The 13,673-nt window shown below is 43.9% G+C and overlaps 1 protein-coding gene across 2 annotated transcripts; it reads right to left on the reverse strand.

Annotated features, from left to right (window-relative positions):
- Nucleotides 1-6,823: 6,823 nt before the first annotated feature.
- Nucleotides 6,824-12,341, reverse strand: hmg20a (high mobility group 20A). 2 transcript variants are annotated; one of them, XM_076089475.1, is made up of 8 exons: nt 12,242-12,341; nt 11,882-12,091; nt 10,678-10,810; nt 10,029-10,066; nt 8,894-8,969; nt 8,385-8,600; nt 7,539-7,671; nt 6,824-7,322 (listed from the first exon to the last, which is right to left on the reverse strand). In XM_076089475.1, the coding sequence occupies exons 1-8, from the start codon at nt 12,305-12,307 to the stop codon at nt 7,319-7,321; spliced, it is 876 nt and encodes a 291-aa protein (XP_075945590.1). In that variant the 5' UTR covers nt 12,308-12,341; the 3' UTR covers nt 6,824-7,318. The 2 variants fall into 2 exon arrangements, with proteins under 2 accessions (XP_075945590.1, XP_075945591.1); XM_076089476.1 differs by lacking the exon at nt 6,824-7,322 and having other exon boundaries at nt 7,535-7,671.
- Nucleotides 12,342-13,673: the final 1,332 nt, after the last annotated feature.

Genomic DNA, 13,673 nt, shown 5'->3' on the forward strand with positions numbered 1-13,673 from the left:
TTAAAGCGCTACAATGTAACTCAGAGCCGTCCGCTTATTCGTAAAGACACGACATTCCCCCCCGGCTGTACAAACTGGAACTTGGCATGCCGAAGGAAAAAAACGACGAGACTTGTGGCTGAGACACTTTCAATTTTGGTGGAGGAAAAAAAAATTAACCCGAAGCGAACTTTTCCATTACCTTTCAGATACGCCGAATGCCTCCACGCGGATACTACCACTTCTTGGCAGCCGTAAAATCCCGGTTTTTGACAACGTCGTCCTCGGCAGGAATAACGAAAAATCCGAGTGTGTGTTCGTAGCTCAACTCTTGCCAGCGCCAGTGATTTCTCGCACACGGCTCCTCTCTGCGTGGCTCCGGTAACAGCCGCTGCAGCTTTTTTTCCACCAGCCTGGAGCGGGAGCGAGCGCACTGGGATACTGGGCAGGCCATGGAGAACCGCGTGAACGCGCAACTCACAAATACACACCAGACCGTCTCTAGTGTGGAAATCCAGTCCAGAGATATTCAAAGTGTTTTGTTATATTATTTGTAATAATAATGAAATAAACAAACTTGTATTTTGTCACTTTATGAGATTTGCAATAACCTAACCTAATGCATGTTATCTTCTGCAGCTGTTCACAATAGTGTTATTACACTTTTGAATTGGCTGATTATAATCACTGCTTTAAATGTAACGTCTCGCTTATTTCATTCTAATGCTTTTCCTTGCCTATGTGCAGCACTTTGAATTGCCTTTGATAAAATAAAGCTTCCTTACCTGATGTGTTGCTCTGTTTAAGACTTTTGTCATGACGAATGTGTCCTGCAGCGCAGGTTGCAGTTAATATAATCATAGCTGCATTCATTTAGCCACCATCAATATTATTTAGTGTGTTTCCCACTGTGACAAGCCAAAATGTATGCAGAGAAAAATATCTCTTTTCAGTTTCACATTTAATTTGTCGTCTGGCGGTAAGTTTTTGAAAATGTGATCGGCTTATATAATGTATTATATATTTATACAGATGGTTACAGGGACTCTGGGTAAGGCATATTTCAGTAGTGTTCAATTTCCAGTAAAGTAGGCAACATTTACTTTAAGTGCAAGTTTGAAGTGCTTGTGCTTTACTTGAGTATTTCCATCTGGTTTTACTTTGCACTTCTTCTCCACTACATATCAGAGGGAAACGATGTATTTCACTGCATTTATTTGACATCTACAGTTGTTTTACAGATGAACATTTCCACGTGCAAAACACATCATACATTTATGAAATATAAAGCTGTTTAAGAGTACACAAGCCAGTAGTAGTGGGTAAAGTTAGCGCCACCTTGGCCAGCTACAGTCTGTAAAATGTGTCAGTAATAATTATTATATAATAATTGATAATAATAACCTGAAAAATCATGTAAATAACACTCGGGCCATTCTAACAAGCCAAAATAACAAATACTTGATGTTTAATGTACATTTCTCTGATAAATTTGACTTGAAATGGAATATTTTTACATTGTGGATTTGATACTTTTACTCAGTAAATCATTTGAATACTTCTGCCATCACTGCCAATGCCCTTATCACCTCCTATTACTGTTCTATTATTGTACTCTTATACAGTACTTTGTGCTGCTGGGACATTTCTTCATCACAGTGTTCTTTTCGTTAATGCCTGTAAAGAAAAAACACTTTCACAGATGTTAAATTATGAGACCACACTTCAAAGCAAAACTGATTTCAAGTCCTTAATTATCTCAAACCGTGTTTGTATGGAAAAGACAGCTGACGTCCGGATGAAGCAGATGTGTGCAGCACAAAGCCGCAGTGAGTGAGTGTGTGCATTGCACAGTCATTGAAAAGCGTTGAGAGCGGTCAGTGTATCTTTTACTGACGCGACACTTCTCATAAAGGCGAATGACCTCTGCAGAGGAAATCCCCTCATCTCCTGCTGCCTTCAGGTGCTGTTGGGAATATTCTAATCGTGCTTAAAAGCCAAGTTCACATTTAAAAAAAACGGTAGGTGGCAGTGTAACTGTAAAGCTATCATGTGTTCCACGCACTCCGAGGATAATGTTTCGGATACCGACTGTTTTTGTAATAAATAACACATTCAGATTACTTTGTGGAGGCTTTGACGTTCTCTGCAGAGTCAATTCCTAGAATTTAAGTCAAGCAAAGCAACAGATGGATTGTTCAGGCAGCAGCAACGACAGTATGTGTCTAGAACTTAGATAAAAGAGCCTACGAGGAGAACCTGAAGGCAACATGCATTTGGGAGGAGGGGGAGGAGCTGAGCCAGAGGTTGACATGTGGGAATGACTCAAGTTTTTTTTACACATTCCAAGCATTGTTTCCTCCTCCTCCTCCCTAACCCAGCACAGGGCACTGAGGCCAAGGACTTTCCAGAGCTGGGAGAGATGGAGCGGATGGTGGATCAAGGAAGAGGAAGGATGACTCGCATTTTCCGCTTTTGCCTTTTTAAGAGAACTAATTATCTCATTCTGCAGCTGAATAAATAGTTAGAGGGGTATTATATATACTTGCCTGGGTTTATGTAATTTGCCTGCATCACTCACCTGCAGCAGAGGGCCATGCTTATCTTTAGAAAAGATTTAAGGACTAAATCAGAAGGACTCCCCCAGTGCCCACATATCTTTGTTGTCTGTATGCCCAAATCATTTTGAAGTAACTGAATGAGAGAACAATAAAGTGAGATAATATGCATAATACAAACAACATTTGACACGGTTTTGCTCAATATCCAACACTTTGAGGAAGATGAAATTTCAAAGAAAATCAAGCAGAGCCTGAAACAATGGCAGCAGTTGTTTGTTAAGTCTGGGCCTGAAATGTCGTCAGAAAACTGTCACAGCATCACAGCCACTCTCACCAAAGGGGTGGCCATGCAAGCAAGTCATACGCAGCGTAGATAATCAAAGAGACACAAATAAAATCAGAGAAAGTGAGAGAGAGAGCGTTATGAGTAAGGGTCGACTGGAACAGACGTTTGAAGTGACTCACATCAGCATCAGAGTTGAACATCAGGACACTGTCACCGAGGATGGAATAACAGAATAATAATTCTTCACGAAAAAGGAAATGTCCTCTTTCTTTTCTCTTACTATGGAAGTATGAGTCTCAATCTAAAGAGCAATCAGAAAAACATCATGTACCTCATCACTTTGTATCTTAATTTCAACATGTATTTTTCTACATATTATGGAATAGTTTGCCCGTTGTCGTATACCAACATGCTTTGCTTCGCTTGTGCTTCAAAGAGACTCATGATCATATCCTTTTGAACCGGAGGGATATCTGTCTCCTGTCAAATCCCTTTACTTTCATAAGACCTCACTTCCTCCAGACATTGAAGAGGCATTTGGGAGACATTCTACCAGAAGACATGGGTTTAAGTGTCTGTCCCGCTTAAGTATCTTTAAGCAAACCACAGAGGACAACTAAGAAGACGCCAGCTGGAGGGCAGCTGCTCTCCAGCTGCGTAATATCTGGCCTGAATGTCCTGCAAGGAGAAACAGACGAGGTATAACACGCTTCAACCGCCTCACAGGGAATAACAGGCCCGGTCGGTGTCGGAGTGGGGCAATCTTTCACAGGGAGAAACTTCAGAGATTGGGCCAAAGTAAACTGGTACACGTGGATTCAAGGCAACAAACTTTATTAGAGAACTAGAGTTTCTACGACAGGTGCATGCGTCTTCATCAGAGTCCAAAGTTTGCTGCCTTAAATCGGAGTTCTCCGGAAAACTTCGGACCAAATCTCTGGGGTCCTGTTAGGAAAACTCAACTGAGGATCATAAAAAACTGAACCCGGGTCTGTTTGAAGAGGAACTTTCAGATGATGAATTATTTGACATCATCTGAACAGGGGTTGAATAATAGATGATCGTGCTCATTTACAAATGACACCAAAAAGTACATGAAAAAGCTACTCGGTCACTGCGAACAGTCACGACCCAGCCCACACACTGAGGTCAACAGTGGCCTTCAGCAGTGACTCTGCATTGAATACTTTATTGATTAAATAAGGGGAGATTTTTTTGTCATCAGAAAACATTTACAAAAAAAATAAATCAATCCCTGTTGTGTCTCACTGTAGATGGTAAAATTGCTTTCCATAAATAGCCCACGTAATCAGGGCAACGCCACAGTGCCAACTGCTTTGACCATGCCTGACTAACAGAAGGTAGCTCATTTTGACCATATAAGTGCATGCGATTGTGTTAGCAGAAAACCATTGTAGACACTGAGGCCGTTGAGTGCCAATTCAGCACATGACGCCTGACTCATCCTCTCTGCTCTGAGTCACTCCCTCCGCTGCTCTGGTCCAGGATCTGTGGCTCTTTTGCTGGAACTGGCTCCTCTCTCCTAATGCCACCACTCCACTGGGAAGGAAGCCCGCCAAGGATGCAGACCTGGGCCCTGCTGTGGTGGGTCTTTCTTTGTGAAGACAAACACTGGGTGTCACGATGGTGTGGCGAGGGAGTGGGCCACAGCCGCACCGCTTCCAGCAATTCTGTCACGTTTTTTTGAAACAGATTTATGGAGACAGGTTAGCCGCTTGAAGCTGGGTGAAACGGGTCAGAATCAGGACTTAAACTCAAGGTAAAACGAGACAACAAGGTATGAGCTATTACTCTTCACCATTTATCCCCTTCCCCCCTTATCGGTGTTGTTTTTTTCACAGCTTTGGGGCAACATCAAAGCAAAAAAACAAAGCTGTAGCTAAGCTCATTATACAAATGAGCTTTGGGGTCTACTGCACACACCAAGCAGTTAACACGTGAAAGATGATCCCAGAAGTTAGGAGGTAAACAACTCTAATAAGGTGGTGCGTGTCTCACTGGTCACAGAAGAATGTCCCACAGCGCATCTAACACACTGAAGTGCTGCCGTATGGATCTGTTTAAACTTTGCATTTTTAGCCACAGCAGCAGCAGCGTGGCTGTGGGGATGGCGAGGCTGGTCGTCCAGACAGAATTATCTCAACAACAACTGGATAAATTGCCATGAAATGTTGTTCCAACAAAAATGGTCCCCAGAGGATGAATCATTTCTTGAGTGATTCTTGTTTTTTTAGTGAAATGTCTCAACTATGTCGTGATGGTGGCCAGAGGATTCATTTTAATGACTTTAGTGAACCTCTGTTCTTTCATTTAGCGCCAACCGCAGGCCGAAGTTTTCTCTTATCCTTTGGAATAGTTTAAAACCAACTTGATTGGCACTAAACTTTGTACAGATATTCATGGTTGCCAGATGATCATTCAATGAGACTTTGGTGACCCCCTGACTGAGGTTGAGATTTCTGGTTTTGAGTGAAATGTCAAAATAAGTAGGCTATTGTATGGATTACCCACAATGTGGTGGGCTACACATTTTGCCCTATCAGGTACAATTAGTTGGTGACCCGTTAGCTTTTCATTCATCATTGGTTACGACCAAATACCTGCAAGTGTCGACATTCCATTATTTTGTGTTCACTCTTATTTTGGAAATGTGAGCATGTTAACACAATGCACTAAAATGGTGAACATGGTAAACAGTATACCTGTTAAACATCAGCCTGTTTCATAGGAACGTGTTAGCATGCTGATGTTAGCATTTAGCTCACAGCACTGCCGTGCATAAGTACAGCCTCACAGAGCTGCTAGCGTAGCCGTACACTGACCCTTAGTCCTGTAGACATTGCTCACAAATGGTTTTAAAACTGCAAATATATTGCTTGTTTTCCTTTCACTATAAAATGATGTCACTACCAATTGCCAAAGTCCTCTCCACACCGCATCACTTGGCTCTGAAGAGCTTGACCTTTGCATCGTAAAACAGAAACATGGATCTCTCCAATGTCCCGCACACATATACTCAGTATCACAGTAGCCGGCGGTTGTGTATAACTAGCTGTATAAACCGACACACTCTCCTGTGGGAACAGAACATCTGTTAGGGACATTGTAGGATTGTGACACATGCAGTCATTGTGGACAGGAAGTCTCAGCTGGCAAAGAGGAAATGGGCATCCGTGCATGGGAAACAGGAAGGGCTCATAATATCAAGACAAAATACAGTACTATGTTAGCAACTTGATACTTGGCACCCAGGCTAATTGGCCTGATCAGGCAAATAGGAACATGTATTTTAAATTTCCAACAAATCATAATAAATCCACTAAAAAGGATTTATGGCAGCACATCTACCGCCATTTTGTTCCTCATTCAAGGCTACGAGTGGGAAAATCCTCCAACATGATACAGTAGGTTATTGTTTCCCACAGCTGTGTGCAGCTCAGTGGCTGTGAACGAGCCGCAGAGTGCAAAGTCATTTGTTTCTCTTTCTCCAGATTCTGGTAAATTACAGCAGAGCTGCTCAACTGACTTAACCAATCCAAATCCATTTGACTCCACATCGACTGTAAGCAAATAAGCTCCGGCGCTGACAAAGCACAATTCCAAACAGTGACGTATTACAGCAGATTAGCCTTCCTGGTTGTTTTTGATACAGTAGACTTCAAAACGTGGGCTGTTAAAAGTCAACCATTCTCCCTCGTTGGACAAATCACAAACAGGAAATGCAGCATTTAATTCAGAATATACTTAAACTAGCTTTGATATTCATATTGCAAATTTTAGACACACCATCAAAGGGAGATCTTATTAACACATGGCCGTCGCTGTTATATAATGTAGAGATACTTTGAGAGACTTCCTGAATAAGCAGGAACAAGAAATCTAGTTGCAATGGTGCCTGGAGTATCTAACTTTGATTTTCATTTCAGTGCAAACATATTCCCAGCATGTCATGAACCTACCCAAACAAACCGACTGCTCAAATGTAAATACGTTTATTGAAAACACAAACACTTTCTCACACAGGACAAAAAGAAGAAGAAATGGCACATGTTTTTCTTCAACAGAGTATGAAAAAGCAAAGTCTGCTCAACAGTATTCTTGGATATGTTGAATAAAAACCCACGGAGACATTTTTCTTTAATCAGAACATCTTTGATAGACGCTGTGGTGGAAGCATGTTGCTATAAATGGACAGTGAAGACAGAACAGGAGCAACGAGTGACATTAAACAAGCTTCATGTCCTACCATTTGAGCATCTTACAAAACAAACTACAGCTATATTAAAGTGTGAACAGAATGTAAAACAATAATAAATAAATGTTAGACGCTACATCACCTTAGCAGAGTAATAAAAGATGCTTTAAAATCAATCGGGATGACAGACCGACAGGAAGATTCACCGCCGAGGAGCCGCCTCTACCGAACGTCGCCGGGAATCTCAATCCATCACATCGGTGGTACTTGGTCCAATTATCTGGGGCGAAAGCATGACAGTAAAAGACACGCTCATTATTCACTCACAGCTGAAACAATTACAAAAAAGCTCTACAACAGCTAATAAATGGACCTTGAGGTCTTTTAGACTAATTGATTTGAGTTGGCCAGAACTGAGAGGGGAATTTTAAAAGGCCTCCTTTTAATCGGCCAGACAATGAATCGATAACGTAAAGTCGTCAGCTGCGGCTCTCACCTGTCCAAACGGTTGACCACGTCCCTCACGGTGTTGATGAGATGCTCGTTGTCTTGCGGGCTGCTGACGATGATGCTGTGGAGCTTCTTCATGTAGGAGTCGATGCTGTCCAGAGTGGGCGTTTCTCCGCTAGCTGTGGGACAACGAGAATGTGATGTCAGTATGTCAGGTTATAATTTGCTAAGCTGCCAAATGTGTCACTCAAACGAGGGTTGACGACAACGTGAGGTTGCAACTGATACGTTGTTTTTAATTCTTGTTGTAGAGTGTTGATTATTTCTAATTACTGCCCACGTAGTCGATGAAAACCTTCAATCAGCCTTTGTGTTTCCAGCTATGGACGTCAGCAGAAAGGGGCAGAAACCACGAGAAGAGGAGGCCAATCAGAAGACGAATGGTCAACGATCAACAACACCAGCTACTCGTCATGACCGACGCTTTTGCTGCGAGCAAACCAAAACCATCAAGACTACGAGGGGTGCGAAACAGAAATATGGCATCTAGAATATATCTAATATTGAGCAAGCGCTGTGCCTTGCATCTCAAGTCGTCAATTCTAGTAAATCTAGGTAAAGTAGGGTAATAAATAGAATTTATTTATTTCTCCTAAACTGAATGTGCCACAGAGCCGAGGCCGAGTCTGAATCACCTTTCCTCCTCGAGCTCTTATGAAATAATTCCAGCGCTGTCAATGTGCGCTGTTTGCAGAGTCTTTGTCTCTCTGCTGCTTGAGCAAGAAATCATAATAACTAATAACTCATAACTCAACATGTGTAATCTGCGGGAAAGAAACAAGGTATTTGTTGAGCCTGGTTTCCGGCTGAGTGAAGCGACGCTGGTTCTCACCTGGCAGAGGCACGGTGGAGAAGCTGGAGGTGAGCGCCTGGCGCAGCGTCTCCAGGTGCTGGTGGAGGAGCCCGTTGCGTCCCCTCTCTTGCATCACGTCGCCCTCCAGCCTCTCGACCGCCCCGCGCATGCTCTCCACATGCTTCTGCAGCGCCGCGTTGCGCTCCTCGTACTCCATGTTGGTCTTGCGCAGCTGCCGCATCTCCGCTTCGCGCGCTGTTGAGAAAACAAAAAAAAACGACGTTAGATAAGAGGGGAGGAGTCCGGAAGGGACGATTGGTGCCCATCATTCATTTTTTATTTGCCCCGAGAGGTGCGTTATTTTAAAGTTTAGGGCATCACGGACTCCGGTGGACTGTGCGGTACTATTCTGGGACGCCGGAGCACTATAAAACAATGTTCTCCTGGCGGTAGCGGAGGAATGTGTTTAGAAACACTTAGATAAATGGAGGTTTAAAAAAAGCACCAGCTACAAAGTATTTCTCAACGAGACAGCCGGCTGCGTTTACCTTTGCTGTGGTTGAGGAACTCCTCTGTGAAGATCGGTATGTCAAACACGGTCCTGTCCTTCCCTTCCGCATCCTTCTGTTGACAGCAAGAGGGAAGGGGATAACGTGAACAGAGGAAACATTTGGCCGCACAGACTGACAGCGAGAGCCGGCCATTTATCTAGCTGGGTGGTAGGTGGGTGGGTGGGTAATTGATTTCATACCTGGCCACGGGGGAAATACATTGATACGGTTGAAGAAATGGGGGGATGTAATTTCATCAACAGTGCTGCTAAGAAATCAGAGGTCCTGGAATGGTTTGTAATAAAAATGTGTTTCTCAACAGCAGCACAAGAGACGGTGCAGGTTTCACTTGTTTACTTCTTCCTCTGAGAGAACGCTCCCTCCTTCCTCTTTTCTTCAACGAAGGACACTTTATGCTGAACCTCGTGTCCTTTTAGTTCTACAGGGAAACACTGGTATTCCCACAGGAACGCTGATTCCAATAGAAGTCACCTTGACCGTAACCCCTTAAGGAGTTATGCTACAAGGCTCACACGTGGAAGTTAATAAAAAATGAATTACACACTCAGTAGGAGCCAAGTGTTTGGATTACGAACACAAACACGGCACCGAAGCGGATTAAACCGGCTTTAGCGACGCAACAATGAGCACTTAATGGGTAGAGCAAGAGGGGGGGGCAGACGCAACAGATTTGAGTTCCTGGGTGAGAAAATAGCATAAACAGACTCCAGCCATGATTACACAAACTCACAATGAATGAGTTTAATTCGATCCTTGTTGATAAAGAATTCACACGGATCTTTTGAGGACACTGTCTGTTCTAAACGATGGTTTGAACTATTTGAATGTCAGTTTTTCGTGCATTACGACGGAACAGTTTTGTTTGTGTTTATTCCTGTCGCTCGCTTTAAAAGCCTGCAATGGAGGAGGAGTTACTGAATCGTGAAGCTGAAATGAGGAGTTATCTTTATATTAGGAATATCACTGAAGTAATATCAATCCATCGTATGAGTTTCACCGAGTACACCGTTGCCAAATTGGTGGACGTCGCCCAACCCTAATTTCTTCCCTTCATTAAATATGATATTTACCGCTTAAGGAGAGTGATTAACGGCAGGAAAGAGTTACTGACCTCGTGAAGAGCCTCGTTGGCTACCTGGTGCCCAACATCTGGAAAGGAAGGAAAGAATAAAGACAGAGCTCAGCAGATGATTCACGTTTCCTCCGGCGCAGCGGCTCTTTAGTAGATCGTCAACTGATGGAACGAATGAAAGTTATCCAAAAACAAATCTCTGCACTCTACATTGTGAACCGACTGAAATGAGGCAGAGCTGTTTGTGTCGTCAATATTTCTGATATCCAAAGTGAGATATTACAAAGGAGGAGGACATAACGTAGACCATGTGTTGTGTGAGCACAGTGACAGCTCATTGACCTCAAGCTGAACTATTATGAACTGGAAGAGTATCACTGTTCCTCTGCCACATTTCCACTGACTGAGAGAAAAGCAAATAGTGAGTTCCAACATCAAACAATGGAAAATATTCAAATGTTGTAGTTAAACACTGCAGAAGGTTTGAGGGTGGGAAATAAAAAAGAAAACAGATCCAACAACCACATGATGCAGATGACTGCTTGTTGCGTTGGTCGATGCTCAGTACCGATTCATGTTCATGTGGGTCAACCTGTCCAAATCTCACTAAACATTTTAAGTACTTTTGAGACTCATCCCCCCCCCCCCCCCCCCCCCCCCCCCCGCTGCTCTTCTAACCGGGTCTCACCTCCCCTGTGCCGATTGCCCTTCTGCTTCTCCTGCAACTTCCTGGTGAAGTGTTTGTAGGCCTCGGTCTTCTGGTACTTCTCCAGCTCCCGCATGTAGCGCTCCTTATCTCGCTCCGCCTCGTCCAGGTATCGCTGCAGAGAGAAGACAGAGAGGTGAGAGGGGCCGCCGAAAAACAGAAAAAGAGGAAAATGAGGACCGACGACGACGGAGGATTGTGGGTGAGATGGCGCGATGAGTGGGAGTAATTATTTCTAATCAGGATTAGTTCCTGTTGAAAGACAGAAATCTGTAATTTCCATTTTCAATGACCTACATTCGCTGGAGGATTGTAATGGGATCTTGTAACATCATTAGTTTGGGAATTAGAGGAAACGCTAGAAAAGCCATCTTCATGCAAAGACCTTGTCCCGGGATACTGGCGTATCTGACTCAGCTTTGAACTGGTGGTGCAGCAGCGTGATAGAAATCAGCAGCAAAGCTCTCCGGGCTCCGGCCCACCTTCGGATTTAAAAACAAAACATGTCCAGATTTCTCAGATCTTCTCTGGAAAGAAAGACAAAAAAAAAAACCTCCCTGCAAGATCTAACTTTCAATAATAGCAGCGAGGCATGAGGTGTTTTACTAACGGACAGAGATGGGGAATTGTGTTAAATAACATGTGAAGCAGTGACGCCCGGAGCGTCTACGTGAACACGGCTGTGATAACAGTCCTATCACTGCAGGAGAGCAGCTCCACCCTTTGTATCTTCTATCTCTTTCTGCTATCCTTGCATCATCACAGTTGAGGGCGTATCCAGGACGCAATACAAGATGCCATCAACTATGGCGAGACAATCTGCAAAAGGATGTCAGTCTACCAAACACAGTCAGTGTTTGGACTCGACACGCTTTTGTTCAAACACTGTTTCTGTGCATGGGGGGGGGGGGGGGGGGGATTGCAAGTCTCTACTGGTTAGAGAGTGTTAAATGTGTTTGGGGAAAGTCGTAAGTGCCGGCATGTTGCAGATGAATATTTCAGTCCAGTCTTTCGGGGCACCGTTGGTGCAATTACTGAGGGCCAAAAGTTATGACTCCAGCACTAATCCACATAAACGTAAGCTTTTTGGTAGGTAATCTTAAACAGGGTGGAATACAAAAACTTTGCGGCGCTCCGGCACACGATCCCTCCTAGCCGTTTGCTCGACTGGAGCTCCTTCACCCACCTGCTTGTCCTCGGGGGGCAGCTTGCTCCACTCGTTGCCCAGCATCCTGGTGATCTCTGGGAAGGGCACGTCTGGACGCTCCGCCCGTAGCTGCTCCCGCCGGTCGTTCATGAAGCGAACGTAGCCCGTGAGGGGGGCCTTGGGCGCGTTGCTGTCCTTCATCAGCTTCTTCCTCTTCCTCCCCTTGGTCCAGCTGCCACGTCGGGGCTTCTGCAAAGATAACGAAAAAACAGATATGTTTTTGAAGGTTCAGGTAGAACCCCCGCCCTCATGATATACACTGGTGGTACATTCTTGGAGTTTGAATTGGAAAAAACTGAAAAAAATATGTCATTTGATATCTGTGGGTTCAGCTCTTACCTCATCTCCATTTCTCTGGCTGTTGTTGTCGGCATTGGCTGCTGGAGAGCCCGTCGGCTCCTCCATGACTTCTATGACTACAGGGGGGGGGGGGGGGGGTCTGGAGGAAAACAGAGGGAGAACGTCTCAAACCAGTACCGTAAGAGCTAAAACCTAACTGGTATTAATATGACCTGGAAAGGCCAGTGGTTAGTTAAGTTAAGTCAAAGCGAGCCAGATGAAATAAAAATGGGGACACATATTGCTGCCCGGTGAAGATGGGTTCAGCATTTTGGGTTGGAGCGAGGCGTCCTCACCGGGGACGCTGCCCAGCCAGGAAATAGAGGGCAGACTGTTCAACGGTGTCGCCTCTTTCTGCTCACTCCCCCCCCCAGGCCTGGCTCCAAACCTCCTCCTGGCCGGCCCCGTTTCTTCTAATAGAAACGTCTTGATGCTATCAATCATTATTGAGCCAGTGAAAGAAGAAAAAAACACTGCTCGTCCCGCTGCTAATTCTAGCCTATTTTCAACAGGAGGAAGTAATGGTGTGTAACTGCCTCTTAATTAGAGATAAGAGAAAAATAAATCTGTTGTCTGGCTGAACTTCTGGTCTAAACTAAGCTTTAAAGAGACTTCGTAGTGAAAACATCACACACAGTTTACTTACTAGTGTTACATCTCAGCTTGAAATTACAATATTTGTTACTCTAATTTAAGAATTAAAAAGCATGCTGATTTAGGGTACGTGTGGGTTAACAGCCCGGGTTGAGTTCTAAAATTAGGAACAACATCCTTGTGTCTTAACCTTTGACCTCCTCTGAATCACTATGTGGGAAGTGAGTCTCTGCATCCTGGATGCGGTTTCTGCTCCCTGCCAAGTGCTGTGGGGAAAACCTCACAGAGGAATTAGCTGGTCTAAGAGAGTATGTTTTCTCTACAGCAGACAGTTAAGGTAAGCAGGGGTTTTCTTTCAAACACTCCTGTGATGCCTTATGTGAGTTTCTAGTGACACATCTAAATGCCTAAATCACAGATACTGCCGATCAAGTCCAAGAAAAAAGTTTAGCTATGAACAAAATTCTCAAAACGCTAAGAAAGAGCATAAAAATGATAGTATTCACGTTGTTTTGCTTTGCAAACCTATCAAATAAAACTATGCCACAGTGCCACCTGCTGGGTGAAAGTAGACAGTGCACGATTCAATGATAAATTGCATCGAGTTTTTCCCTCGACAGGACGAATACACTATGTTCTGAACCATTGTTTCATAGGTTTACTGTGGTGCCATCTATTTAAACTAAAACAACACCTTAAAAACCGCTTCGTGTGTTTAACTGGTAAACTATGTGGCTAACGTTACTGTATATATTATAGCATTTAAATCACCTTATTCCAAAATTTGAAGACCAGAACAGTCTAACCTCACTACAAAAGGGTCAAACATAGACTTCAA

This window comes from Anarhichas minor, unplaced genomic scaffold (genome assembly GCF_050575085.1).
Source record: "Anarhichas minor isolate MPS153535 unplaced genomic scaffold, ASM5057508v1 ptg000011l, whole genome shotgun sequence".
Taxonomy (NCBI): domain Eukaryota; kingdom Metazoa; phylum Chordata; class Actinopteri; order Perciformes; family Anarhichadidae; genus Anarhichas; species Anarhichas minor.

Coding starts and splice junctions, on each gene's coding strand:
- hmg20a (XM_076089475.1), bottom strand. CDS start 12,307: ATGGAGGAGCCGACGGGCTCTCCAGCAGCCAATGCCGACAACAACAGC. Junction 12,092..12,241: donor GCCAGAGAAATGGAGATGAG/GTAAGAGCTGAA, acceptor TTATCTTTGCAG/AAGCCCCGACGTGGCAGCTG. Junction 7,672..8,384: donor CTCCACCGTGCCTCTGCCAG/GTGAGAACCAGC, acceptor GTTGTCCCACAG/CTAGCGGAGAAACGCCCACT.